This window comes from Paramisgurnus dabryanus, chromosome 7 (assembly GCF_030506205.2).
Source record: "Paramisgurnus dabryanus chromosome 7, PD_genome_1.1, whole genome shotgun sequence".
NCBI classification, from domain to species: domain Eukaryota; kingdom Metazoa; phylum Chordata; class Actinopteri; order Cypriniformes; family Cobitidae; genus Paramisgurnus; species Paramisgurnus dabryanus.
Genome location: NC_133343.1, coordinates 19,831,889 through 19,857,595, shown reverse-complemented (window position 1 = coordinate 19,857,595; position 25,707 = coordinate 19,831,889). Strand labels below are relative to the sequence as shown.

The window sequence follows — 25,707 nt, the reverse complement described above, 5'->3', positions numbered from 1 at the left end:
GTGTTTGAGCCTGTATCTTCGCAAAACTTTTGCGTATTGATATGAGACCTGGTATATGTCATAACAGTGATGACGTAAGGGTGCATGCACCGTTTCGTCACAGCGCCCCCTAGTGGTCACGAGATATAAAAATTTCTATTTTTGCTTATAACTACTGCAAACTTAAATGTAAAATTATGAGAGTAGTCTTGTTAGATTTCGTGAGGCATGCCGAGTCAAACGATACCAAATGGTTTTTGGTCGGCCATTTTGTGTGTCGGCCATTTTGAGTTTTTTTTTAGTTCAAGCATTTCAGAAACGCAATTGCGTATTGTTATGAAACTTGGTATGGTTCATCAGCAACATGTTCTGAGAGGGCTTGTAAACTTTTTGGCGCCCCCTAGTGGTCAAGAGATTTGAAGCTATATCTCTGCATCTCTTTATCGTATTTACACCAAATTTGGTGGGTGTCATCACAATCATGACCTGAGTCACCATCTATTGTTTTGGTCAGTGCCCCCTAGTGGTCAAGTCATTTAAGGCTATATCTCCGTATCGCTTTATCGTATTTACACTAAATTTGGTATGTGTCATCACAGTCATGGCCTGAGGCACCATCTATTGTTTCGGCACAGTGCCACCTAGTGGTCTCAAGATACAAAAAATTGCAATTTTTTCCCTAAAACTAATGCAAACTTAGATCTTGAATCATGACCGTCATCACGTATGAATCATTTTTGCCATGTTTGGCTTGACCCCGGTATCGCTGCTTGCAGCTATATTTTTGTCTTGTTTTCAGTAAAAAATATCAAAAATCTTTTAAGTCTTAAATTAAGATGCTTTTTCTTGATGAGCAAAACGACCCAAGAAAATTAATCTAGTTTTTAGACCAAAAATATTAAATTTAATTGATTTTGTGCATAAAACAAGCAAAAAAATCTGCCAATGGGGTAAGCAAAAAAATCTTGAACATTTTTCTTAAACACTAAATTCAAGAAAAATTCAAGAAAAATGTGCTTATTACCCCATTGGCAGATTTTTTTTGCTTGTTTTATGCACAAAATCCCTTATATGTAATATTTTGGTCTAAAAACTAGACTTATTTTCTTGGGTCGTTTTGCTCATCAAGAAAAAGCATCTTAATTTAAGAATTGTAAGATATTTTTACTGAAAACAAGAAAAAATACTAAGATTTTTTTTCTTGAAAATCCTTTTTTGCAATGCATAAGTTTAAATGTTGCGGTTAAAATGACTGCTGGTGGCCGTTATAGTGTTAAAAGTGCATGATAAGGGAACTCATTTTCTCCCCATGTTAGGTCAAGAAAACGCTGGAAAAAATAACAATACACAGTTTTAGTTAAACGTTCAACATTGCAAAAAATGACTTTCTTACTTAGTATTTTTGTCTTGTTTTCAGTAGAAATATCTAAAAATTCTTAAATTAAGATGCTTTTTCTTGATGAGCAAAATTACCTTAGTAAATGAGTCTAGTTTTAAGACAAATTAATATACAATTTAAGTGAAATTGTCCTTAAGACAAGCAAAATTATCTGCCAATGGGGTGAGAAAAGAATTGTGAAAAAAGATTTATTTTTTCTTAAACACTTAATTCAAGTAAAATTTTATCACCCCATTGGTAGTCAAAATACCATAAAAGCGCATGATTTTATGTAAATTAATATAAAAAAAGTCTCAGCTGTGTTGGGGGCCCTGTCAAGATTCTTTTAATGGGGCCCAAAATCCTTAGCAGCGCCCCTGGTGTTGACTGTCATATCGAGTCGAAATATGTGTTCGTCGTTGTGTCATGTGAACATGTGCATCATGCGTCTTGTCAAAATACGTGCCTGATGCACACCTGTCGAAAGGGTTTATAGTATTATAAGAGAAGTTTTTAACAGTAAACTCTGATTAAACATGTGATTAAGCAAAAATCTGGCAAACGCGAGCATCTGTTTTATCATAAATGCTTTCGACGCATTTGCAGTAGGCACATATTTTGATGCACATGGTTCACATGACGCACCAAACACATGACAGACTAAATATATTGTTGTGACGAGCTTCGCATCGTGCGCCCTCGAATACAATTTTTTGTATTGGTATTTCAAACTTGTAAAATGGCGGGTGGGGCAACTGTCCATACAAATTAGCAGTTTAAGACAACTGTTAAAAATGCTGCTTAATTTTAAAAAATCAAAATAATATACTTTTACGTTATTTTTTTTTATTCGCAACTTGGCCAAATTCAGCAGTTGTTGGGATGTTAGGATAATTCTGTCCAACAATTTGTTCTCAAATGTCTAGGTAGGACAAACAGTGCCGCTGCTAGCCATTTTGTGCATAAATCCTTTATGATGCCCCCCACCCCAAGAAAAAATGGCTGTTTTTATGCACAGGCATCATCTCGCAGTTCCTTCTTTCTTTTCTCAGATCCTGCTGTCTTTTCGGGGCTATTTCCATAAAAGTTGAAAGGCAGACTTTCTAGACTAGACCAATTAAATTTAATTATCGTGTTCCCCTTTTTTGTCTCATATACATGGCTAAAAAGTGCCCAATAATGTTTCTATAGGCCAATGAAATAATATCGGCATTATAATTTTTGGTGCCCCCTCAGCACTTGGTGTCCTACGCACAGCACGTGGCGGCACTGATCGCAATCGTGGGCCTTTTAATAAGAAGTATAAACAAGTAAACATGATATAACATCATCATGTGAACCCCAGGTGATCTTTATTAGACACAAAACATTGTCAAATTATTGCTGATATATTTTAGAGTGGACTTCATTTAAGTTTTAGACATTAAGTATCTATAAGAATGTACCAGGATTTTTGGAGAACCTATGAACGCTTACTAAACAGAAAACTTTAAACAGAAGAATCCAAACTAATGTATCAGCTAATGGAATCTGAGGAAAACAATTGAATGATTGTATGGAAAAAAGGAGATAAAAATAATTCTGGAGAAAAATTAATCTGCTTTGTTTTATTTGTAGTTAGATGCCTGACAAATATTGGTTTGAACATTAAAGTGCAAAACAGTAAACTGCAAACAACACAGTAACAGCATTTGAGAGTTGGTTCAGGTCTGATCCAAACTGTACCTGCCTACTAACAATTTCTTAATTAAATAGAGAAGCAGCACCCGTTTAAATGTATTGTTTTTCATTATTATGGAAGGCATTTACAGGTACAAAAGTACACAAAAGTTTCTCTGTTTCAAAGTTTCAATGAACAGTACTCTGTCTTCTCTTTTAGACTATAGCAATGCAATATTTTGGTCTTTGCTGCTCGATAAGTCCAGGTAACGAGCTGTCTAATAGAGAAGTCACAGTCAGCTTATCATCCAGCTGCAACACTCCGTTTTAATGAGCTTTGCCTAATTTCCTGCTTTTTTATGTGTTCTCCCATTTAGCTCCTGCAAGCCCTTTTCACACACTCTATTTCCTGTTCAGCTCCATTTCCAGGCAACATTAGAGCTAATTTTAGTAACATGTCTCCATAGAGTACAGTAAAGAAGTTTAAGAACGGGTTAATGGTTTTGTTTGTGATTAATGACATTATTTGTAATCTTAAATATTATTCTATATGCTAAAGAATCATTTGAGAAAAACTTTGAAATGGATCTCATGGATGAGCTGTTCAGTTAAAGTCCCCCTGTAGTCAATAATTTTATCACCTAAAACTCATCTTTGAGCATCATAGTAGCACATGTAAAAGTTTTGTCACAGTAATTTTGTCATGCTTTAAAACAGCTGGAATATACACCCTTGCCTCATTAAGTTCATGGAGCACGATTCAGCTCCAACATTCCCTCTTATAGCATAAAGGATATTTATTCTCTATACACTCCAAAATAAAATATTGAATAGAGTGAACAACAACAAGGAAATCGTTTACACTGTCAGATAAAATGACCTTGTCACCCGAAAGCTGGTCACAGCGGTTATAGAAGTTTTATGTTACTTTTAATAATAATTAAAGGTGTTGTGTGTTTTAGCGGCATCTAGCGATGAGATTGCGAATTGCAATCAACCTCAATTTTGAAACGCAATGAGAAGCTATGGTAGCTGCAACTGGACAAACATGTCGCCATCCCGTTTCGAAGGCTGCATCCTCCTAAGGCTGTATTCGAAGGCAAATGATGTTGCCACGACAAAGGCTGTCCCAATTCGGAGGCTCAATCAAAAGCCTTCAGATGTGGCCTCCAAATGCATCATTTCGTTTCCCGTTAAATGAAGGATACATCATATGGATCTTTCACAACCTTGGCTATCCCAAGATTCAATGCGTGCCTGTGACTTCTGGGTATTTGAAAATAAAAATCTACAAATAAAAGGTCTTTGTCACAGTTTTACTATTATAAATGACGTTTTAATAATGTGAATTAATATTATTGCTGCAATACTGTGTATGTTGTGTTTTACTGTTAGATATTTCTAATGTGATAAATTTGGGTATTTAATTTGCATCAACTCATCATATTCTCTTAAATGAAATGAAAAAATATCTGCCTTCATTCAGTAAAAGTCTGACACGTCTCCGCTGTTGTGTGAGGCGCGGCGGGCAGGATGCCGGTGATCCAACTCTCTCCTACGATCTCATTTTAATTTGCTTAATGGAAAGAGCCTGCATCCTGGAAAGACAGTCTTGCCTTCTATGTCCCTGTCCTTCAAAGGATCCAGCCTTTGAGTTGGGATGCACCCAAACCAAACACGCTCTGCAGAACAGTTATAATAGAAGTTATAATATATATATATATATATATATATATATATATATACACGGGTCTCCTTATATATATATATATATATATACAAGGAGACCCGTGGTATGTATATAAAAAAGGCTCATTCTAAGGTAATAAAACCAACACAGTTCATTATGTAAGGTATTTATACACCACTGATAATGTATAGTTATGAATGTTATATTGCATTTCTTTCAAAAGATCCTTCTTAAAGTTACACATTGCACCTTTAATTGATTTTAAAACACCTGAAAGCATAGACACTTTTTTCTTCAATGTGATTTGTTAAAGAGGATGCAAATTGTACTGAGGTGCAAGACAAGTGCAGTTTTCTAGGAAACATTAATGCGACTTTTGTCTACTTTAATGTTCTTTTTCATAGAAATGATTTGAACAGCTGCAGCTCTGACATCATCAAACGCTATTACATGTGTAAGCCTGAGTACAGCAGCTCTGTCTTTTATGTAACAACCTACTGCTTTAAACTGTCATAGAAATAACCAAAAGCAACTCTCAGTTCAAGAAGACTTTATACAACTTTACAAACATATTGTAAGTTATAAGTAAAAAAGCAAATGATGAGAATAATTAATTTATTGAAACAATTCACTAATCAGTTTAAAAATATTTAAACTGCACTTTTAGAAATAAAGTACTCAAGCCATAGCAGCCAGAAGTAGGGGTGCTGCAGCAACCCCTGGCGTAAAGCCCAGGAAAAATAAAAAAGCAGACTGGGCAAATAATGCAATCCGTTGATGACCATACACTCTGTAACATTAATGTTTCTTTGTTCTAATGCATACTTAGCGTCTAAAGCTGTCACTGGGGCTTTCACTGGGGCTGTGTCACTTTCAAAAGGTACATGCTTGTCCCGTCTCAGTGACATCATTTGTAATTTAATTTCTGCCAGTGTGTTGGTCTATTACATGAGGACATTAAAAAATTAAGCTGAGGGGGTGAGATGAGGCCAGCGTGGCCCTCCAATGACGTACCATCTGGATGAAAATTCAAATGGACAGGAGAAAAACATGAGCTTTAGGGGGATGTGTCACATGTAGGCCTATTATTTTATTGTATGCATTATTATCATGGTACTCTTGATATGAGACCTAACCATGCATTAAATACAAGGTGAAAGGTCTAATTATTAATTAAACAGCTAAAGTCCAAGTTTGTCTTCTCTCTGTGAGTGATTAGTTTGTGGCATGGAATCTACAATCCTGTTATACATAAAACATCACTCAAACATATGTCCCTGTTAAATGCACTGTGAGATGCTATTAGCAACATGATAAAGGGTTGGCTGACTGAAATGTAATATACTGTACGTGAGCTGAAAAATCAAATCCATACACAACTATATTTCAAGCTGCTGGAAGATATAGTGACAGCAGTTTATATAGAGCTTTGCTGAACACTGCAGAGACATAATATTTTGTGTTAATATAGTGGCTTTCTCTTTACAGTTTCTTATCCCTTTGCTCTTGGTTGTGATATTTTTTAAATGTCATAGGAAGGAAATATACATTTCTTATGTCTGTGTAAGGTGGGTTGTAGAATCATATAGTATCACTTTACTGTAGTAAAAAGTTCATAAATATGACCATGTATGTGCAATCCATGTATGTGCTAAAGTTTCATAATCTAATTATGAGATTAGGAGAATCAAAGTTATTTCAATCATTTTTAAATTGTTGACATGGACAATTCTTTACACTATTTAGGATGATTTTTATATAGAAAAAATACATCACAAAACAAATGACTTCAGGGGAAAAGTTGATGAAACAATCCCAAATAAATGCATTATCAGGATTATTACTTAACAGTTAATATGTATAATGCAAATCATGATTTTGGTTTGACTATATGCCATTAGAAGAATGAGGAGACCACTGTGTGGTGATAGCATGTTATTACAGCTTATGTCTGCAAATGACTGGTCATTTTTAAGTGTCAGTATTTCCTGACAAAAGCCTGTCAAAAATATTATGATATTACCATGTTGAAGATAAACATGAATATGAGGCTATAAAAATATAGTGAAACATAAAATATGGGTAGCCTTTTAATAGGTTCTAAATGGTATACAATGTGTCCTGACTTTAGCTGAAATGAAAAGAAATAAGAAATATTATATACTGTTCACATTCTGAAAAAGTATATTTCTGAAAGTATATATATTTTTTATTATTATTATTTCAGCCAGGACACATGGTATACCATATAGAAGTGTTATACTGGAAATAAAACTTTTTTTACCCACTTGTTCACACAGCTAGCAACTGTTAAAAAGTTAAGTAGTTCACTGTTACAAAATCTCCTTGTTTGCAAATTTATTCAAAGAAGCCTTGTTTATGGCCAAGAAACCAGCACATGGTATGATGATGGCTATATTTGTCCAATTTATGATCACAAAGATGCTCCATTAAACCACAGATAACTATTACTCAAACAGGTCTACTCTCACATGCACGTAATTTTAAATATTTCAAATGATACTTTTTAAAATAATAGTTTTTAGCAAATACATTCATGTTATTATTGATAATACTGCGAAAATAATTTAACTAATAACTACAACGAGTTTAAAAAAAAAATATCATGCAGATATTACCCTTTCTCCAATAATAACCATAAATGAAACATTATTAAAAATAATATAAAAATCACATGGACCTACGAAGAACTTTTTGTCTCACACGCGCTTCCGTTCAGCTGTGTTCGAAGGACGTTCAAAGGGTTGCCATCGGTGACGCGTCCCTACGCAACAAAAGCCCGCCCTAGTTCTCGTTTCTCCAATATGATTGGTTCGTTTAATCCAGACCTTCAAAAACTCGCAACATAATTGGTCGAACTAGTTCTCAATCCCCCACAAAAATCTATTTACAGTAGGTTGTGAGCGGATAAAGTGTATCCGTTTAGATTAAAACTGGCTTTCACTGTAACGAAAAGCTTTATCTGGCTGGATTTCTTTAATAATAAACTACAGTTTTTGGCTATATTGCATTAGTTATTCGTCGCCGAAACGTTCCATTCGTCTTTTTCATCTGCTGAAGCTGAAGACCGAAAAAGATGTCTTCTGATGAAGACAGAGCGAAGGAGATTCTGAAGGGGTTTAAACTGTATCCTTAAGTAATGATGGGATAGATTAGCTCGCTAGCTACAAACTCATACAACTTTACAAGCTATCAGATTTCGGGTTTACGTCTTTATTATGGCATGCATTTTGCCAGTATAAAGCCTGGTAGCTAAAATGAATGATGCTGTTTGAGAGGTTGTTTACAGTTAATAAGGCTGCTGTAGCTGGAATAGGTATATATGTGTCTGTATGCTTTTATTTAATGATATGATAAAAGCTGTATACATTTGTGTGCATTGTGTTAGACTGTGAACTAGTAGGACAATTATAATTTCAGATGTTTTGATACCGTTTTATGAATTTAACACTTTATAGCATCCAGTCAGTTGCAGTATAATCGTTAGCCATTATATAAGCAAGCAGTTTATTTGTTGTGTAATGTGTTAACAATTGGAATTCTCCTCTAATTTAACATACCTTTGCATTGTTCCATTAAAAGATGCTTATGTTAGTGGTATGCGTACTTGGACTATTAAGTTGATGATATGTGAATAGTAACTTAGTTTTAAAGCAGTTTGACATGTCAGTAAATTTCACATCAGTCTGATGTAATTTATCTGATTATATTTTTCAGTTTAAAGTATATTTGTGCATATCAGTATTAGTAGGAGGCTATACTTCACTTTGAATCGATTTCTCTTGGTGTTCTCAAAGGCTTCATGAAACTACGAGACTCTGACAGGCACCTGATTCTTGGGATCAGGTGCATTAGGCAGGTGAAATCTCCTCACAGTTTGTGCCTGCCATTACAATTACATAACATTGTCCAGTGTTTCTATAATAGGCTCTGTAAATCTGATGACCGTAATCGCACAAGCATTAGAATGTTTTGGGGGGTGGAAGTGGAGAAATTGGAAAGAAAGGCAAGGGTGTACCGTGTGTGAACTTTTTTTTGGAAATCAAGAGTGTGTTGTACCAGCTGGCAATTCTTAAATCCTTGATTTTAAAGGACAGGGATTTGGTGCGTCATGCACTTTACACTTTAACTGTGTGCTGCATGGAGCAAAGTTGTGAAAATTATAATATATGAAAGCTGCAAATTAAGGTTGTGGGAGGTTGTGCCATAAATATCAGAATAGAAAAGAAGTTGGGCGTTATGGATAAGAAATGTAGACATTATTATGCAGAGCATTTGTAAACTAAGAGAAACCTGGTAAGCATGGCTGTTGTTTCTAGTACACTAAGGTATGCCACTACCTATTAAACCTTAATTTATGACAATTAATCTGTTTTTTTTTAAATGTATTTCATCTGTGTAGTTCAGAAGGTGTGCATGATTGCATTATATATTAGCAATTTATATATTGCATTATATTTGTTAAATACTATTGAAACTACTGAAAACTACATTGGGCAGTCTAGGAAACCACCAAATATTTGCCATTTTAGTGTGGCACATTGTTTAATAGCTGCGTGAATCAAGCTCAGTATAGTTAAAAAAAGAAAATTAAACCACCTGACGCCTTAACCACCAATTATTTGCCATTTTAGTATGACACATTGTTTAACAGCAGCGTAAATCTAGCACACTATAGTTAAAAAAAGACAATTAAACCACCTGACGACTTAACCACCAATTATTTGTCATTTTAGTATGACGCATAGTATGTTTAGTATGATTAACAGCAGCGTGAATCTAGCTCAGTATAGTCAAAAAGACAGTAATAAAGACAATATTACCAATAGTAATAAAAACAGATTTTTAATAGCTTTTCCAAAGTGTTGCTGCAGTCTTATCTCATCTGACTTGTGTAGTTTTTACGCCAGTGTGCCCCAGGGGTGACTACCATGTACGATGTACAGTCCCCTTGAGTGGCTACAAAATGCACTAACTTAACATATAACAAAGACGGATGTTGATATGGGACAGTATTCTGTGTTCCATTTATTATCTTTGGAACTTTGGATATTCTGTAGCAGTTAAAGCTTTATTACAGTTTTTAGACCGTAACAAACAAGGGCGCCTGGATTCCGTGTTCAGTTCCCTGTTCATTGCAGCACATTTTCATGTCCCAAGTTAATTCAATAAAGTTTCAGCATGAATCCTGAAACAGCATTTGAGAGCGATCCACAAACGTAAGGTGTCTCATGTACTCATCTTTGAGGTTTCGGACACATTTGTTTAGTTCTTTTGCACTAACAGCACCCTATAAATGCCAATAATCTGCCACAATGAATGACTTATAAAAAAATAAATGTAGCTTCAATGAAAGCAGTGGCACCAGGGGGACTAATTATCACGATTGTGACAGTGTTTGTGAGTTAAAGGGTCTATCCCCTGTGACTCTCTTGGTTTGTCACTGGTGTCCTTAGCAGGTATGATCCCAAAGACATCTGTCACCAATAATCTCAAATGGAGCCTGGTCCATCCATTACAAAGCCTTGCACTTAAGTGAATAGTTGTCTTTTTAGCATAGTCGTGACTGGAGTGATTGGTGTCCATATTATTAAGACTTAAATTGAAAGGCAGCATGGAATATAAAGGGCAGGATGGAAAGTTTATTGGAATATGAGAGTCCTTTTCCATTTTAAATGAGATGGAAACTAGGTAATATGATAAAAATGATAATAATACTTTAAATGGGACCAAATGTTTTCATTGACAATCATACGTCTGGCAGACACTTTTATCCAAAGCGACCTGCAGTCAGGTATACATTTGTATCATTATGTAATGAAACTTATGACCTTTTGCACTGCTAATGCTATGCTCTACCACTGAGTTACAGTATACAAAAACACTATGGGGTGGTTTCCCGGACCGGTATTAGCTTAAGCCAGGACTAGGCCTTAGTTTAATTAGGAAATATAACATGCCTTACTAAAAACATTACTGGTGTGAATTTTAAGATAAAACAAAGAGCACTAATGTATTTTAAGATATGTCAGTGCAAGTTGTTTTCAGTTCGGACAGCATTTATTTTAATCTAGGACTAGTTTAATCCCTGTCTGGAAAAATGCCCCAAAGTCTGTTTATATTGATTTGAATTGATTATATTTATGAAAAGCCCTTTTTTTCCTAACAAGAATAACTTGGTGATTTGCAAGTGTTAGGGGGCATTTATGTGTTGCTAATAATGCTTGAAAGATGGATTAGGATTAGTGCTACATGTGCCACAGTTGTGCAGTCCTGGCTAAGATCTCAAGGGGTTGGTAACTGAGGTCTGTGCTGTACACTCTTAAAGACACATGCAGCTTGAGTGTACTATAGTAGCCTAGAAATGTTCATACAGGTGGTCTGAAGATAAAGAGGTCAGATGTCATTGACATAGAGTGCTGTGCGTTGTCACAAGCCATAGATAGATAGATAGATAGATAGATAGATAGATAGATAGATAGATAGATAGATAGATAGATAGATAGATAGATAGATAGATAGATAGATAGATAGATAGATAGATAGATCGATCAGGCCATTTTGGGCTTAAAGTGTGGTCTGTTTCAGTTAGCTCTTACCAAGGGGGTAGTGAGCTTAAGATGCATTATTTCATGTGCTGTTGGGTTATGAAGTCTTCCATTAAATATATACACTCACCTAAAGGATTATTAGGAACAGCATACAAATACTGTGTTTGACCCCCTTTCACCTTCAGAACTGCCTTAAATCTACGTGGCATTGATTCAACAAGGTGCTGAAACCGTTCTTTAGAAATGTTGGCCCATATTGATAGGATAGCATCTTGCAGTTGATGGAGATTTGTGGGATGCACATCCAGGGCACAAAGCTCCCGTTCCAGCACATCCCACAGATGCTCTATTGCAGGGGTGTCAGACTCAAGGCCCTCATTTCATCGCAAGAGTTTTTTTTAATAGTTTTTTACAGTTATTATAAGTTTTATTTTTTGCAGGTTATTTCCTACATTGATTTTTTTAGCAGTCACCAAAACAAATTTTTGTCCCGCCAAAGTCTTTTTGTAATGTTTTTATAGTAATAATGTTGATTATTGCATGAGAGAGAACGAGCAGTGCCCCGCACGCGCGCACTACTAGAGTGGGCGTGTCTTAATGCGAAGGCTGCAGCGTCCAGAGGTCGCATTTCCAGGCTGCATACGTCATCAAGACTGTCTTGTTTCAGAACATTAACAATTATAAAGTTAAATATTATTCTTCATTTATAGTAAATAGTTGTAATGCGTATGACGTGGGAATGTAATGGTTAGTTAACTTAAATAAACCAGGCTTGATGACGCTGCATATGCGACCTCCTCAGGCAGCAGCCTTTGGATAAAGAAACGGACAGGATCTGCTCGTTCTTTCGTTCCCTCTCTCGCGCACGCACACGCGTATCCAGCGAGAAAATGTTTTCCGTCTCGTTTACAGAAATGTTTCGCGATGTCCAGATTGGATTAGTTTACAACGCGTCTATTTCCGCTAAATACGCGAACTAATGACTCATCTGAATCGATTAGTTTAAATAAACGATTTAAACTAGTGATCTGTAGCCTACAACGCTGAACTCATGAGACATCAGTCAATCAGACACTCAAAGTCCGGTAAAAAAATCACAGCTTTTTTGCAAAGATGGCAAGAAATGACAAGCAAGAGTATATGTGTCTAATTCATGCATATTGTGGTGGAGATTGTAAAACAGATTAGTATTAAAATGCCTCTCATTTTATTACCTGCACAATGAAGGATAACAGAACATTTTGAGTGTACTCACATACAACATGTGTTTTTGTCACCACAAATATTTTTAAAATAATCTGTAGAATGGTTGTACTCTATAGACTTTGTCATTATTTGCCTGGGCTTCTACTTTCAAAGCTAGGTATTAATTGAGTTATTACCAAAACCAATAGTAAGCAAATGCGGAGAAAATTATGCAATGTACAGTAATAAAAGAGTTGATACATTCATACAGTTGTTCAAATACAACCGGCCCTTTGAGAGCAACCGTGATGCTGATGTGGCCCGGGATGAAATTGAGTTTGACACCCCTGCTCTATTGGGTTTAGATCTGGTGACTGTGGGGCCATTTTAGTTCAGTGATCTGATTGTTGTGTTCAAGAAACCAATTTTAAATGATTTGAGCTTTGTGACATGGTGCATTATCCTGCTGGATGTAGCCATCAGAGGATGGTTACGTGGTGGTCATAAAGGAATGGACATGGTCAGAAACAATGCTTAGGTAGGCCGTGGCATTTAAACAATGCCCAATTGGCACTAAGGGGCCTAAAATGTGCCAAGAAAACATCCCCCACACCATTACACCCCCACCGCCAGCCTGCACAGTGGTAACAAGGCATGATGGATCCATGTTCTCATTCTGTTTACCCCAAATTCTGAATCTACCATCTAAAGTCTCAACAGAAATCGAGACTCATCAGACCAGGCAACATTTTTCCAGTCTTCAACTGTCCAATTTTGGTGAGCTCATGCAAATTGTAGCCTTTTTTCCTATTTGTAGTGGAGATGAGTGGTACCCGGTGGGGTACTGTTGTACGTGTTGTGGCTTCACAAATGCTTTGCTGCATACCTCGGTTGTAACGAGTGGTTATTTCAGTCAAAGTTGCTCTTTGATCAGCTTGAATCAGCTTGTGTGTCTGTACTGTGGGATAATGCCTTAACTTGTCTTCAGAAACTGGATGAATCTTAGAGATGCAGAGACAGGGAAGGTTCTCTGGCAAGGAACTGAAGATCTCTCCCTTCCTGGGGTAGAACATGAAGGTTTGTTATTTAAACCATTCATATATTAAACCATTCACTAGATCCATCCAAGCCATGTAATTTACTCTCTAATGCCCTCTACTTAACTACTTTTGAAGTGATGTCAGTGAGGTTAAGATTTGCTGACATGTTTTTTTATTTCCTCAGTTCTAAATGTACCACTGAATGTACCATGTTTGGTAACTAACCTATTTTTGTTGGTAATTTTCAGCTCGGGTTCCTAAGAAGATTCTGAAATGTAAAGCGGTTTCCAGAGAGCTGAATTTCTCTTCAGCGGAAAAACTGGAAAAATTCAGACTGGAGCAAAAAGTTTTCTTTAAAGGACAGTGCCTAGAAGGTTGTTCTGATTTTTAAACCCTTTACTATTGTAAGAAACACTTACATTTTAGGTAAACTTAAAATTTTGTGCAATACCTAAAACTGTCTGTGTGGTCTGTCTGTCTAATGCCATTATTTGAGATTGCCACATTGACATCCTGTTAAAATGAAATGTCATGGGATGGCATTGTTAAAAAAAGAGGTTTATTACACTTTAATGTTTTTGATTAATTTTGGATGGATTGGACTTTAACCTTCTAGGATTAACTTACCTAATGAGATTTTAAAATGAAAACCTTTAAAAGTTGTGCATTAGCTTTGAAGGGGACATTTCACAAGACTTTTTTAAGAAGTAAAATAAATCTTTGGTGTCCCCAGAGTACATATGTGAAGTTTTCGCTTAAAATACCATATAAATAATATATTATAGCATGTTAAAATTGCCACTTTGTAGGTGTGAGCAAAAATGTGTCGTTTTTGGGTGTGTTCTTTAAACTGCAAATGAGCTGATGAAATGCAAACACTGATCACAATGATGGTGGTTTGTTGAAATTGAAACTCAGTTGTGCTTTTAATGATTTTTTTGCACTAAATGGCAGTGCAGTGGTTGGATGGTTCAGATTAAAGGTGCTCTTAGCGAATTGACGCGTTTTAGACCATAAAACATTTTTTGTTACATACAGCAAACATCTCCTAACTATCTGCTTGCTGCCTGTCCGCTGATCAAACTGTAAAAAACGCGATCTCTGTAGACAGCCCAGGCTTCACAAACGGCAATAACAACACAGTGGCCAAACCTAGCACCACAAAACAAAACAAAGTGTTCCAGCCAATAAACGACAAAAAGGAATTGGGGGTGGGGGTTGGGGGTGTTCATGAAAGCACGGAAGGGAGGGGGAGGAGTTAGCTACGCTCCGTCTGTTTGAAAACAATTCAAACGTCAACAAAAACTATTGTCTCGCAGATTCGCTTAGAACGCCTTTAAGGGGCGGTATTAATATAAGAAGATCCCCTTATGACATCACAAGGGGAGCCAAATTTCAAATGACCTATTTTTTCACGTGCTTGCAGAGAATGGTTTACCAAAACTAAGTTACTGGGTTGTTCTTTTTTACATTTCATAGAAGCACTGGAGACCCAATTATAGCACTTAAACATGGAAAATGTTCATGCTATGGCCCCTTTAAACTTTCCGATCAGTGTCAACAGTGACACTCTTTGGGTCGTGGTTTAGGCCAGTCCCAGTACTACAAAGCCGATCCTCCCTATACGCAAGTCTGGGTACACAAGTTGCGTTGGGCCTGTACCACTAAGGGGCCCACTTCCTCTTAATTTTATGCGGCGATGCACAGATCAATTGCTGCGTGACATCACTCTCCACGAGAGCATAACAAGCAGTCCGATCTCACGATTCTTTAATTTCATTTGTCAGTCGGTCTATGCAATTGACATGCCTATCAACATGCATCTTGATATATCGATATGGTTTTCTAACAAATCTATCGGTCCGGAGCACTGAAAAGGCCTTTTTTGCGTTAATGTGCTTTAACATATTCTGAACCTGAATTTTATAGGTTACATGCTATATTCTAACAGATAAAGTTTTCTTAAGATTTATATATGTAATCCATAACTTTTTCCACTTGTTTATTTATGCAACACGCATATATTAAATACACCTTCAGTGCTTTAACACAATTATGCTTATGTTAGATATTATGTTAAATACATGGATTGACCTATACTATTCACACAAAGAAATGCTTATATGTACCCTTGTTTTTTTTCAGAGTGGTTCTTTGAGTTTGGGTTTGTAATTCCTAATTCTACAAATACGTGGCAGTCTTTGATAGAAGCTGCACCAGAGTCACAGATGATGCCTGCAAATGTTTTAACGTAAGATGCTTTTATACACTTTATTTAAGTTACCCTGCAATTGTAAATGTTATGATTTATTAGTAATTCTTAACATATATGTTCTTACTACTTTCAAATATTTATAAATAATGATGGTTATCCATACAGTGTAACACCATATAGGCACTCTTATATCACCCTGTGGTCTTTACAAACAAGTTCATGAAATAATTTAAACTCAGATCAATGTTTATTTACTTGGTATGCATGTAATAAGCAGGATAATGTACAGTACAGTCAGCAGGTCACTATCGCAAAATAAGCACATTAGGGTTGATACAAACCCATCTTCTTTGCGTCTAGATTGTCAAGGTTTATTAGTGATAATGATGAGCTGACTGTACATTATCCCTTTCATACATTAGTAGTTGCTCATGATGACTGAAATGTAATTTTCTCTCCTTCCTCTCAGTGGTAATGTTGTTATAGAGACCAAGTTTTACGATGACGACCTTCATGTCAGCACATCCAGGGTACGACTCTTTTATGTCTGAGGAAATGAGGTCTTAATTTTTTTACTTTCACTCTGGAGGATGCGCCCAACACTACGAGTTTTAATAGCCAGAGGAAACGCTCTACATGCTGAGTATTTATGAGGGACAGCGACAAAGGCATTGAAAGGAATATTTCAATTAAATCCCCTTTTTAAGTCGAACGATCACACCAGTTTTATGGCAGATAAAGACTTGTACATAAGAGCTGTGATGCTCAAGACAACCTGGTTGTGTAAATTTCTGTTTGTATATTTTCTCCTCCTTCTGTAATTGAATCATGCAATGTACACTGCTTCCTTTTTGGCTGTTTTTGAAAGGTTAAGCCTTTGTGGTTATTCATGGTTTTGTTTCGTTTTTTTAGCCAGCATTGTAAAATAGGCTGTGTTTTTAAATACATTGTGTAGTTATGGATTAAAATATTGATATTACTAAATACTGTTTATGACTCTAAATTGTTTACTTTTCTCTTGGTCAAACTTAGGTAGATTTTTACAAAAGGATAGACCCAATATATACTATTGAGGTTTTTGCATATAAAGGAATGTGTACTGTAGCTTTGTCTTAAATAAGCATTCTAATAGAAACACTTTAGCTATTTAGCTCTTTACATCCGTATTATATCAGTAATTCGTTAGGGGGGAAAACTAGATTATTATTATTACAATACAATCATGTAGTGTCAGGTTTTTAAGTAGGAGACTAGAAAGGTAAGTGCATTTATAAACAATATGTATAGAAGCATATACACCATGATGTGTTGCAACAAAAATATATGTACATGTAGAGGAATATAAATAGATATAAATACATTTAAACAGGGTACATTAATGGTATGTTAAACATTATGGGATGTATTAACGATGGTTTTATTGACCGTATTGTTAGGTGTAACTTGGGAATATTTTTATTTTGTTTGGTTTTGGGTTTGCATTGATTCTGTACATGTTAACCTGTTTTTTAAGTGATTTTATATTGTTGTTAAATACATAAAACACGTCTGTTATCAAAGAAAAAAAGAATACTAAATGTAATGAAAATATATATATATATATATATATTTAGTCTGTTTTTTGTGTCGTAATGTACACAAAATATAAACCTATTACAGAAAACGTTTTTAGTTCGACAAGAGCCATAAACACTACATTACCCAGAATTCCTTCCTGTCTGAGCGGAAGTTGTCTGTGACGACCTTGGGTCGCTCTCACAAGCATGGCGAATAAAGAGCCTAGCGTAAGTATACTTTTTGCTTTATAAACAAATCATAGATATTATTCTTGTGAAGGTGCATTAAACTAAAGGGCATTTGTGCACAGATTGTTATTTTCTGTAAAAGCTACGGTCTATCACGTGTTACATTTACTGTACTACTGTAAGCCAGTATTGGCATATACTATCATTTAATTTGCTCTCTGACAATTTCAAAATCTAAACAAAAAACAGGCAGTATAACTTGTTATTGAGATATCAACTAAACGTATCATTAACAACTGTATTTATTTGAATACCTAACGTTATGTTTAACTCATGATGCCGGGTAGTCTGATAAACTGTTGGGCCTTATTCTTATAGAAAATTAAACTTACCTGGTAACGAATGGATGCAGATCTGCATTTAGCATGGTATGCTTGATAGTTGGCGTAGAGTTCGTAGACGATGGATTTTAATTTATTGGTGGACTTTTTTAAAGATTTAATTTAATCACACTGCCCCCTCTTCTGTAGTCCTGAATCAGAATATCAACCCATGTAATTTTCTAGAAATTGATTTTTATGAAGACTAAATATATAATCACAAATATAATAGAAAGTTGGACAAATTCTAGACATGACTACTTAAACCCATCAGTTGTCAAAAGGTGGCGCTGTCCTTTCATTTAACCCTTTGAAAGATGCAGTAGTAATGTCCAGTTCACATCTTAACAATTTATTCAAATATTTTATTAAAGATTTTGTGTACGTTTTGTGTAGTTGTGCTTGAAGTCAGTAAACTATAGCCCAGTTTTGAGAAGAATCTAAGGAAGGCTTGTTTAAATTTTTATTACATGTTGCAACTTCAATTGAATTCTTCATTTCAAAAGAAGTTTATAACTTACACTAAGGTTTAATATATTGTGTACCCCTGCAGAAGTTTGTGCAGCACCTGAGAGATCTGGCTGGACGCATGTCCTCTGGCTCAAAGGGTGCTGGACTTGGACTGAAATTATTAATTGGAGCAGGTGCACTTGCTTATGGCGTCAAAGAGGCCACATACACAGGTACCTTCATTCAGATGAGTGTAACATTGTCTGCTAACTTGCTTTACTGTACCAAAATGTAATAGACACCTTACTCTCATAATAACGTGTTAGTCTGTAGCTTATATTAAGCTTATTTAGTCTATTGTGAAGTTATATGATTAAAGGAAAACACCACCGTATTTCAATATTTTACTATGTTCTTCCCTCAACTTAGACAAATTAATACACACCTGTCTTATCTTTGTACAGCAAGTCATGACTCTGTTAGCATTTAGCCTAACACCATTAATTCCTTAGGATCCAAACAGGGATGAATTTAGAAGCCACCAAACACTTCCATGTTTTCCCTATTTAAAGACTGTTACATGAGTAAGTATGGTGGCACAAAATAAAACGTGATTTTTTTAAGTGGATAAAAATGAGAACTATATTGTACACTCACCTAAAGGATTATTAGGAACACCTTTTCAATTTCTCATTAATGCAATTATCTAATCTAATTTAATGCATTTAGGGGTGTGGTCCTGGTCAAGACAATCTCCTGAACTCCAAACTGGAATGTCAGAATGGGAAAAAAGGGTGATTTAAGCAATTTTGAGCGTTGCATGGTTGTTGGTGTCTGAGTATTTCACAATCTGCTCAGTTACTAAGATTTTCATGCACAACCATTTATAGGGTATACAAAGAATGGTTTGAAAAGGGAAAAACATCCAGTATGCGGCCGTCCTGTGAAAATACCTTGTTGATGCTAGAGGTCAGAGGAAAATGGGCCGACTGATTCAAGCTGATAGAAGAGCAACTTTGACTGAAATAACCACTCGTTACAACCGAGGTATGCAGCAAAGCATTTGTGAAGCCACAACACGCACAACCTTGAGGCGGATGGGCTACAACAGCAGAAGACCCCACCGGGTAACACTCATCTCCACTACAAAAAGGAAAAAGAGGCTACAATTTACACGAGCTCACCAAAATTTGACAGTTGAAGACTGGAAAAATGTTGACTGGTCTTATGAGTCTCGATTTCTGTTGAGACATTCAGATGGTAGAGTCAGAATTTGGCGTAAACAGAATAAGAACATGGATCCATCATGCCTTGTTACCACTATGCAGGCTGGTGGTGGTGGTGTACTGAAGTGGGTTTTCTTGGCATGCTTTAGGCCCCTTAGTGCCAATTGGGCACTGTTTAAATGCCACGGCCTACCTGAGCATTGTTTCTGACCATGTCCATCCCTTTATGACCACCATGTACCCATCCTCTGATGGCAACTTCCAGCAGGATAAAGCACCATGTCACAAAGCTCGAATCATTTCAAATTGGTTTCTTGAACATGACAATGAGTTCACTTTACTAAAATGGCCCCCACAGTCACCAGATCTCAACCCAATAGAGCATCTTTGGGATGTGGTGGAATGGGAGCTTCTTGCCCTGGATGTGCATCCCACAAATCTCCATCAACTGCAAGATGCTAACCTATCAATATGGGCCAACATTTCTAAAGAATGCTTTCAGCACCTTGTTGAATCAATGCCACATAGAATTAAGGCAGTTCTCAAGACAAAAGGGGGTCAAACACAGTATTAGTGTGGTGTTCATAATAATCCTTTAGGTGAGTGTATATCGGAAAAGCGCTCAAGCTGCATTCAGACTAGCAGTGACTAGCAGTAGAAGAGCGACGCAATCTCATTTATTTTAATGGAAGCTTGGCGACTTCCAGTGACACGAGCAACAGTGATTATTGGCGACTGGATGGGGCGCGACTGGATGGGGCGCGTCTAGTCGTGCGACAAAGTTGAGAAATGTAACTTTATGCAAATTATTAGCGACTTTCGGGAGTGACTACCAATGAGTTTGCAGCATTTCGACTTCTGCGGGCAGTAACATCATAACTCCTGACTACTCCCCCATTTGCTCAATATTACTGCGCCCAACGTCAAAGAGCTGCAAACTAAGTGCTCTTCCACCATACAATATAGTTCTAATTTTTTATCTGCTTAAAAAATGTTTTATTTTGTGCCACCATACTTACTCGTGTAACTACTCATGTAACATGGAAGCCTTTGGTGGCTTCTAAATTCATCCCTGTTTGGATCCTAAGGAATGAATGGGGCTATGCTAAATGCTTTTACATTCATGATGCGCTGTACAAAGATTAAGTGCACGCATTGAAAAAAGATAGGTATGTATTTTTTCGTCTAAGTTGAGGTAAGAAAATGGTAAAATATTGAAATACGGTGGTGTTTAACTTTAAGAAAATAAGAGTTGGGAAAATCTAAGTCACATGAATGTTTGTGGTTTTAGTGGAGGGTGGTCAGCGAGCAATCGTCTTTAACAGAATTGGAGGAATGCAGATGGATACTGTCCTCTCTGAAGGTCTACACTTCAGGTAAAGGTTTGAATTTTTTTTTTACTTGAAATCAAATCCTGTATGTTATCGCACTGTAACTAAAAGTATTAACCAAATTGATAATTATTAACTTTGAATTGTAATTGTTTTACAGAATACCATGGTTTCAGTATCCAATCATTTATGATATCAGAGCCAGACCAAGAAAAATAGCATCTTTAACAGGAAGTAAAGGTAGGGTGTTTTGATATTAAAATATTACAGTGTCATTGCTGACTGTGTTGTGAGCAGGGTACCCGCGGAGTCTTAAAAGTCTTGAAAAAGTATTGAATTTCATTTTCCCATATTAAGGCCTTAAAAGGTATTGAATTTCACCTCAAAGTCTTGAATTTTTCACGGAGGTCTTAATTTTTCAAATGATCAATAGATTTATATGCTGTTAATTCAGACACAAAACGCGTATGCACAAAAACCACGCGCGAGCGACAGATACGAGCGCAGAACACTATCCATGTTTGGAAAAGCATCTTAGCGAGCGCGCAGAACACTATCCACGCGCGGGAAAGCATTCTTGCGTGTTCACAGAACACTATTCGCGCGCAGAAAAACGTCCTCCCTAGAGCGCGCCTCTGTTCAAAGCGCACAAATGCAGTCACGCGAGCAAAGTAAAAAGTTAAGTAAAAAGGCTGGGATGATAAAGTAAAGGCTGGGATGAGCGCTCGTTCGACTCTCTCTATGCGCTCGCAGCTGCACAACACGCACTTGCTCGATCAAGTTGACTTAGGGACTGTGGGGCGGGACAATGACGGGTGTCCAAGCACCTGTGATCGGCTGTTTGATTTAATCAATGACACACACAATCTTCTGTTCCACAATCCGTCTCTAGTAAATCTAGGTAGAAAAGACACATTTTAATATGATCATTATGTCGGAGAAGGTAATTTATATGTTAAACAATAGTCTTGTGTGATCCATGTAATAATAAGCTGCAAAAATAACGCAAATTTGAAAGCTATTATATATTTTGTTTACTGTTTAATTAGATAATATCAACTTGCAATACATACTATAGGTTACATATTTACATTGTCACACTAAGTTAGCATTAGAAAACTTTAGTATGGTCCTGTATAAAGATTAACAGAAATATATCCATGAGCTTGTGTCCAGTTTTTTTGTTTGGTGCAGTGAACAGATCTCTTGTCTTTTTAGGGTCAAAATAGCATTACATTTTAATTTGTTGTTGTGTTTGAGGGGTTTTTCTTTCATTTGCCATAATATGGTTAATTTTGTTTGTCAGTATTGTTCTGGTTCAGAGCATTACTGATGAGTGTTATTAGATGTTGTTACATATTTAACTATATTAAACAGTAAAAAAATAATATCTTAAAATTGGTGTTATTGTTTAGTTTGCAGCTTATTTCATGGATCAAACAAGGCTATTGTTTTAACATAAATTACCTTATCCGACATAATGGTCATATTAAAACGTGGCGGGCTGCACAAGATAAAGAGGAGGGCCACATGTGGCCCCTGGCCCTCCAGTTGCCCATCCCTGATTTAGGGATTTTCAAATTGACAATAAATGTACATTTAAATCTATTAAATCTATTTGATTGTTGGTTTTGATTGTTGGGTAAAGATAAGGGTTAGGCCGTTTGGGCCTTGGACTCAGCCTTTCAGAGGCATGTTGTCATGAATGTTCAAACACTTGTAAATAGTAATTATTTGAGGTATATTACGTTATTTAAAATGATTTATTCTACCCGAATGGGTGCGATGTAGGTATTAATTTCATTTGAAGTGGTATTAAAAAGGTCTTAAAAAGCCTTGAATTTAGGTTTGACAATCCTGGGGGTACCCTGGTGAGGCATAGCAATTTGCTTGTTTCTCAATGCATTATTACAAAATCTGTTTGTTCATATGCATTGACCTTAAAATGTGATTTTTGTGGAAAAAAATCTAAAACCTAAAGATTGAATGTGTTGTGATTCAACAAAGTAGGATAATTCAAACATTAAATTAATCTCTCATGACACGGGCATAGATGATTCTCATTTTATAAGTATGATCACAATAAAATACACTTTGGGTGCAATGAATTGCACGACTACATTCTTTTTGTTTTTTTACTATACATTACAGCAAGAAGAGTCCTTTAAAAGTAACTAAATTGAATTCTGATATTGAAAACATATTTGCTGTCTACCCAAAGATTCACACCACTACTTTGTTGTTTAAGTGAATTGGATCAAATCATGAGGAAAGAGTTATTCTTTAATTTGTATGTGATGTGAGAATGTTTTTATCATGTGGTCAGACCTGCAGATGGTGAACATTGCTTTGCGTGTGCTATCGCGACCTGTTGCCTCCAACCTTCCCGTCATGTACCAGCAGCTGGGGAAGGACTATGATGAACGTGTGCTGCCGTCTATTGTAAATGAGGTTTTGAAAAGTGTGGTGGCCAAGTTTAATGCTTCCCAACTAATTACACAAAGAGCCCAGGTTAGTGTTCTTTGCCCCATTCGTGCATTACACATTTTCAGTTTAGTTTTCTCCTAATCTGTCTTCTCTTATGATTTAGGTGTCTCTGCTGATCAGGCGGGAGCTATTTGAACGCGCTAAGGACTTTAACATAATTCTCGATGATGTGGCGATCACAGAGTTGAGCTTCAGCAAGGAGTATACAGCAGCTGTGGAAGCCAAACAAGTTGGTAGGTAAAATGAATTTCATATGTGCTATAGCAAAACGTGTGCACCCATTTGCGGTAATAAAAGTGTATTTGGTCTTACAGCCCAGCAGGAGGCACAACGAGCTCAGTTCTTTGTTGAGAAAGCAAAACAAGAACAGAAGCAGAAGATCATCCAAGCTGAAGGAGAGGCCCAGGCTGCCAAAATGGTGTGATGAGCTTCTCCTAGAAATATTCCTCAAATCTCATGTGAATAGATCTTACGTTTCATAGTTTAGGTGCACCTTGCATAATCAAATGGGTACTTGTGACCCTCTCAGGTTTTTGATTTGTGGCCTGATTTCATTCACAGTTAGGTGAAGCCGTCACAAAAAACCCTGGATATCTTAAACTCAGAAGAATCAGAGCAGCGCAGAGCATTGCCAAAACGGTATGACGTTAATATTTACATGTGTTCAGTCTTTGCTTATTTTAATGGCCGTTTATTCATGGCTTTAGATGAACAAGTTTGCTTGTTGTAAACTGTATCCATTGGAAAAAAGTTGTGTATCTAGCCCATGTAAATATTTGATGTACACATGTAGCTCTGCCAAGCTTAAGCTGGTCTTGCTAGGCTTTTATTGGCATAAAGTTTGGATGTTTTGATGTCCTTTCTGAAAGCCCTGACCAGATGAAGGTTGTTTTCCAGGTGGCAGCTTCACAGAATAAGGTGTATCTGAGCGCGGATAGTTTGGTTCTGAATCTACAGGATGAATCTTTTAACAAGTAAGCTCAGATTTTATTTTACTGTTTAACATTTGTACATCTGCTGTTTCTGTATGACATGAAAGAGGAGGATTTTTAAGGATAATTATGCTGGTATTTTTCTGCATGCCCTCTTTGTTAAAACCCGTTTTCTTGTTCACATTTTCTGCATGTTTAATATAGTTGATGCTGATAATCTTCTGTGTTTGCATTGCAGTTTGTCTCTTGGAAAGAAGTAATGTTTTCATGGATGCAATTTCATTCCAAGTGTTGTACTACCAGATGGCTTTTTCTGATTGGGTCACAAATGGCCATGTCATCCAGGGAAGATTTATTTAATATCTGATGATGGTTTAGTTCTGGTTTGTCTGACAGACTTTACTTGACAATTTGCTGATTATGAAGACACTGCAGTTTTGCTAATTTTCAGCATGATGAATGATGGCAACAACATACTTGAATAATTTTCATACTTTTGATTGTTTTTATTGGTGAAACAGGAGACGTGTCGGTAAATAATACATCAGATGAGCTCAAGAGTGCTTAATCCATTGTTTCAGGATGTCTTGTCTGAAATGAAATGGCCTATTCAATTGTATGTGACACAAAATGACTGTGTAATAAAAACATTTATTAAATGAAAGTTTCTGTTCAAATCATTTCTTCTGTCTAGAAAATATTTTCTTAACTTAGCAAAAAGCAAAAAAATTTTACTTGAGCTGTAATATTTTAAGCTTTTATATTGGGCGAGTTTAAAAAAGTTACAGTTGTTCTGCACCAACCGGTTGTCTTTTTTGCCTAACAAGCGTTTTCTTGTATGAAATGCTTTGGTACCTGCAGTAACCTGACATGAACTACAGTATACAAGCATTGCCTGCCATCTGTTTCTCTTTACTCTGTTCTAATAATCCGGCTTTGTCCATCTCTCTAGTCTCTACCCTTTGAACTCTTATCCCTCCCCCAAAAGTTGCATTGGTGCTGGTATTACTTTTTTTCTTCCTTCAATTGAAGTATATGCAGAACTAAACCTATTGCCAAACTGCTTACCCAAAACATTTTAAATAGAAAATGTAAGGCTGTTACCTGTATTGTTTTAAAGAATCATTCACTTTTTTGTCAGTGGAAGCACGTTGAAAAGATGTTGCACTGAAAAAAATAAAGGCTGGATTTACTTAAAAAATATAGTGCATCATTTAGCAATTTTTAAGTAAGTATAACCTGGATTTTTAAGCAATTAATTCAATTACTTAAAATTCCATGTAAAACTTTTAAAAAGTGGATGCAAAAGTTATGCACTATATTTTTAAGTAAAGTCCACATATCATTTTTTTTAAGTGTGTGTTTATTTTTTAAATACAGTATAAATTGTCTCATTGTAAGATTTTAGCAAGTACACATAAGAAGATATAAGCTGAAA

General features: G+C 36.2%; 2 protein-coding genes across 3 annotated transcripts; both read left to right on the top strand.

The window, feature by feature from the left end:
* Positions 1–7,585: 7,585 nt before the first annotated feature.
* On the top strand, positions 7,586–16,702 carry pde6d (phosphodiesterase 6D, cGMP-specific, rod, delta). The gene is made up of 5 exons (XM_065264913.2): positions 7,586–7,853; positions 13,452–13,540; positions 13,752–13,877; positions 15,649–15,754; positions 16,188–16,702. The coding sequence occupies exons 1-5, from the start codon at positions 7,804–7,806 to the stop codon at positions 16,267–16,269; spliced, it is 453 nt and encodes a 150-aa protein (XP_065120985.1). The 5' UTR covers positions 7,586–7,803; the 3' UTR covers positions 16,270–16,702.
* A 722-nt stretch (positions 16,703–17,424) lies between these two features.
* phb2b (prohibitin 2b) lies at positions 17,425–24,933 on the top strand. Of its 2 annotated transcripts, XM_065240267.1 has the most exons (10): positions 17,425–17,502; positions 18,397–18,526; positions 20,811–20,895; positions 21,011–21,090; positions 23,177–23,361; positions 23,441–23,570; positions 23,652–23,755; positions 23,899–23,976; positions 24,235–24,311; positions 24,508–24,933. In XM_065240267.1, exons 1-10 carry the CDS (start codon positions 17,482–17,484, stop codon positions 24,527–24,529), a joined length of 912 nt encoding a protein of 303 aa, XP_065096339.1. In that variant the 5' UTR covers positions 17,425–17,481; the 3' UTR covers positions 24,530–24,933. The 2 variants fall into 2 exon arrangements, 1 of the variants encoding a protein (XP_065096339.1); XR_010520456.2 differs by lacking the exon at positions 24,508–24,933 and having other exon boundaries at positions 23,652–23,795; positions 24,235–24,296.
* The last annotated feature ends 774 nt before the right edge of the window (positions 24,934–25,707 follow it).

What these genes read in the sequence shown, in the direction of transcription:
- pde6d (XM_065264913.2), top strand. Translation starts at nt 7,804, where the DNA reads ATGTCTTCTGATGAAGACAGAGCGAAGGAGATTCTGAAGGGGTTTAAA. An exon ending in ATTCTGAAGGGGTTTAAACT is followed by an intron (nt 7,854 to 13,451) that starts GTATCCTTAAGT and finishes ACTTGTCTTCAG; the next exon opens with AAACTGGATGAATCTTAGAG. An exon ending in TCCTGGGGTAGAACATGAAG is followed by an intron (nt 13,541 to 13,751) that starts GTTTGTTATTTA and finishes GGTAATTTTCAG; the next exon opens with CTCGGGTTCCTAAGAAGATT.
- phb2b (XM_065240267.1), top strand. Translation starts at nt 17,482, where the DNA reads ATGGCGAATAAAGAGCCTAGC. An exon ending in CAAAGAGGCCACATACACAG is followed by an intron (nt 18,527 to 20,810) that starts GTACCTTCATTC and finishes TTGTGGTTTTAG; the next exon opens with TGGAGGGTGGTCAGCGAGCA. An exon ending in TCTGAAGGTCTACACTTCAG is followed by an intron (nt 20,896 to 21,010) that starts GTAAAGGTTTGA and finishes ATTGTTTTACAG; the next exon opens with AATACCATGGTTTCAGTATC.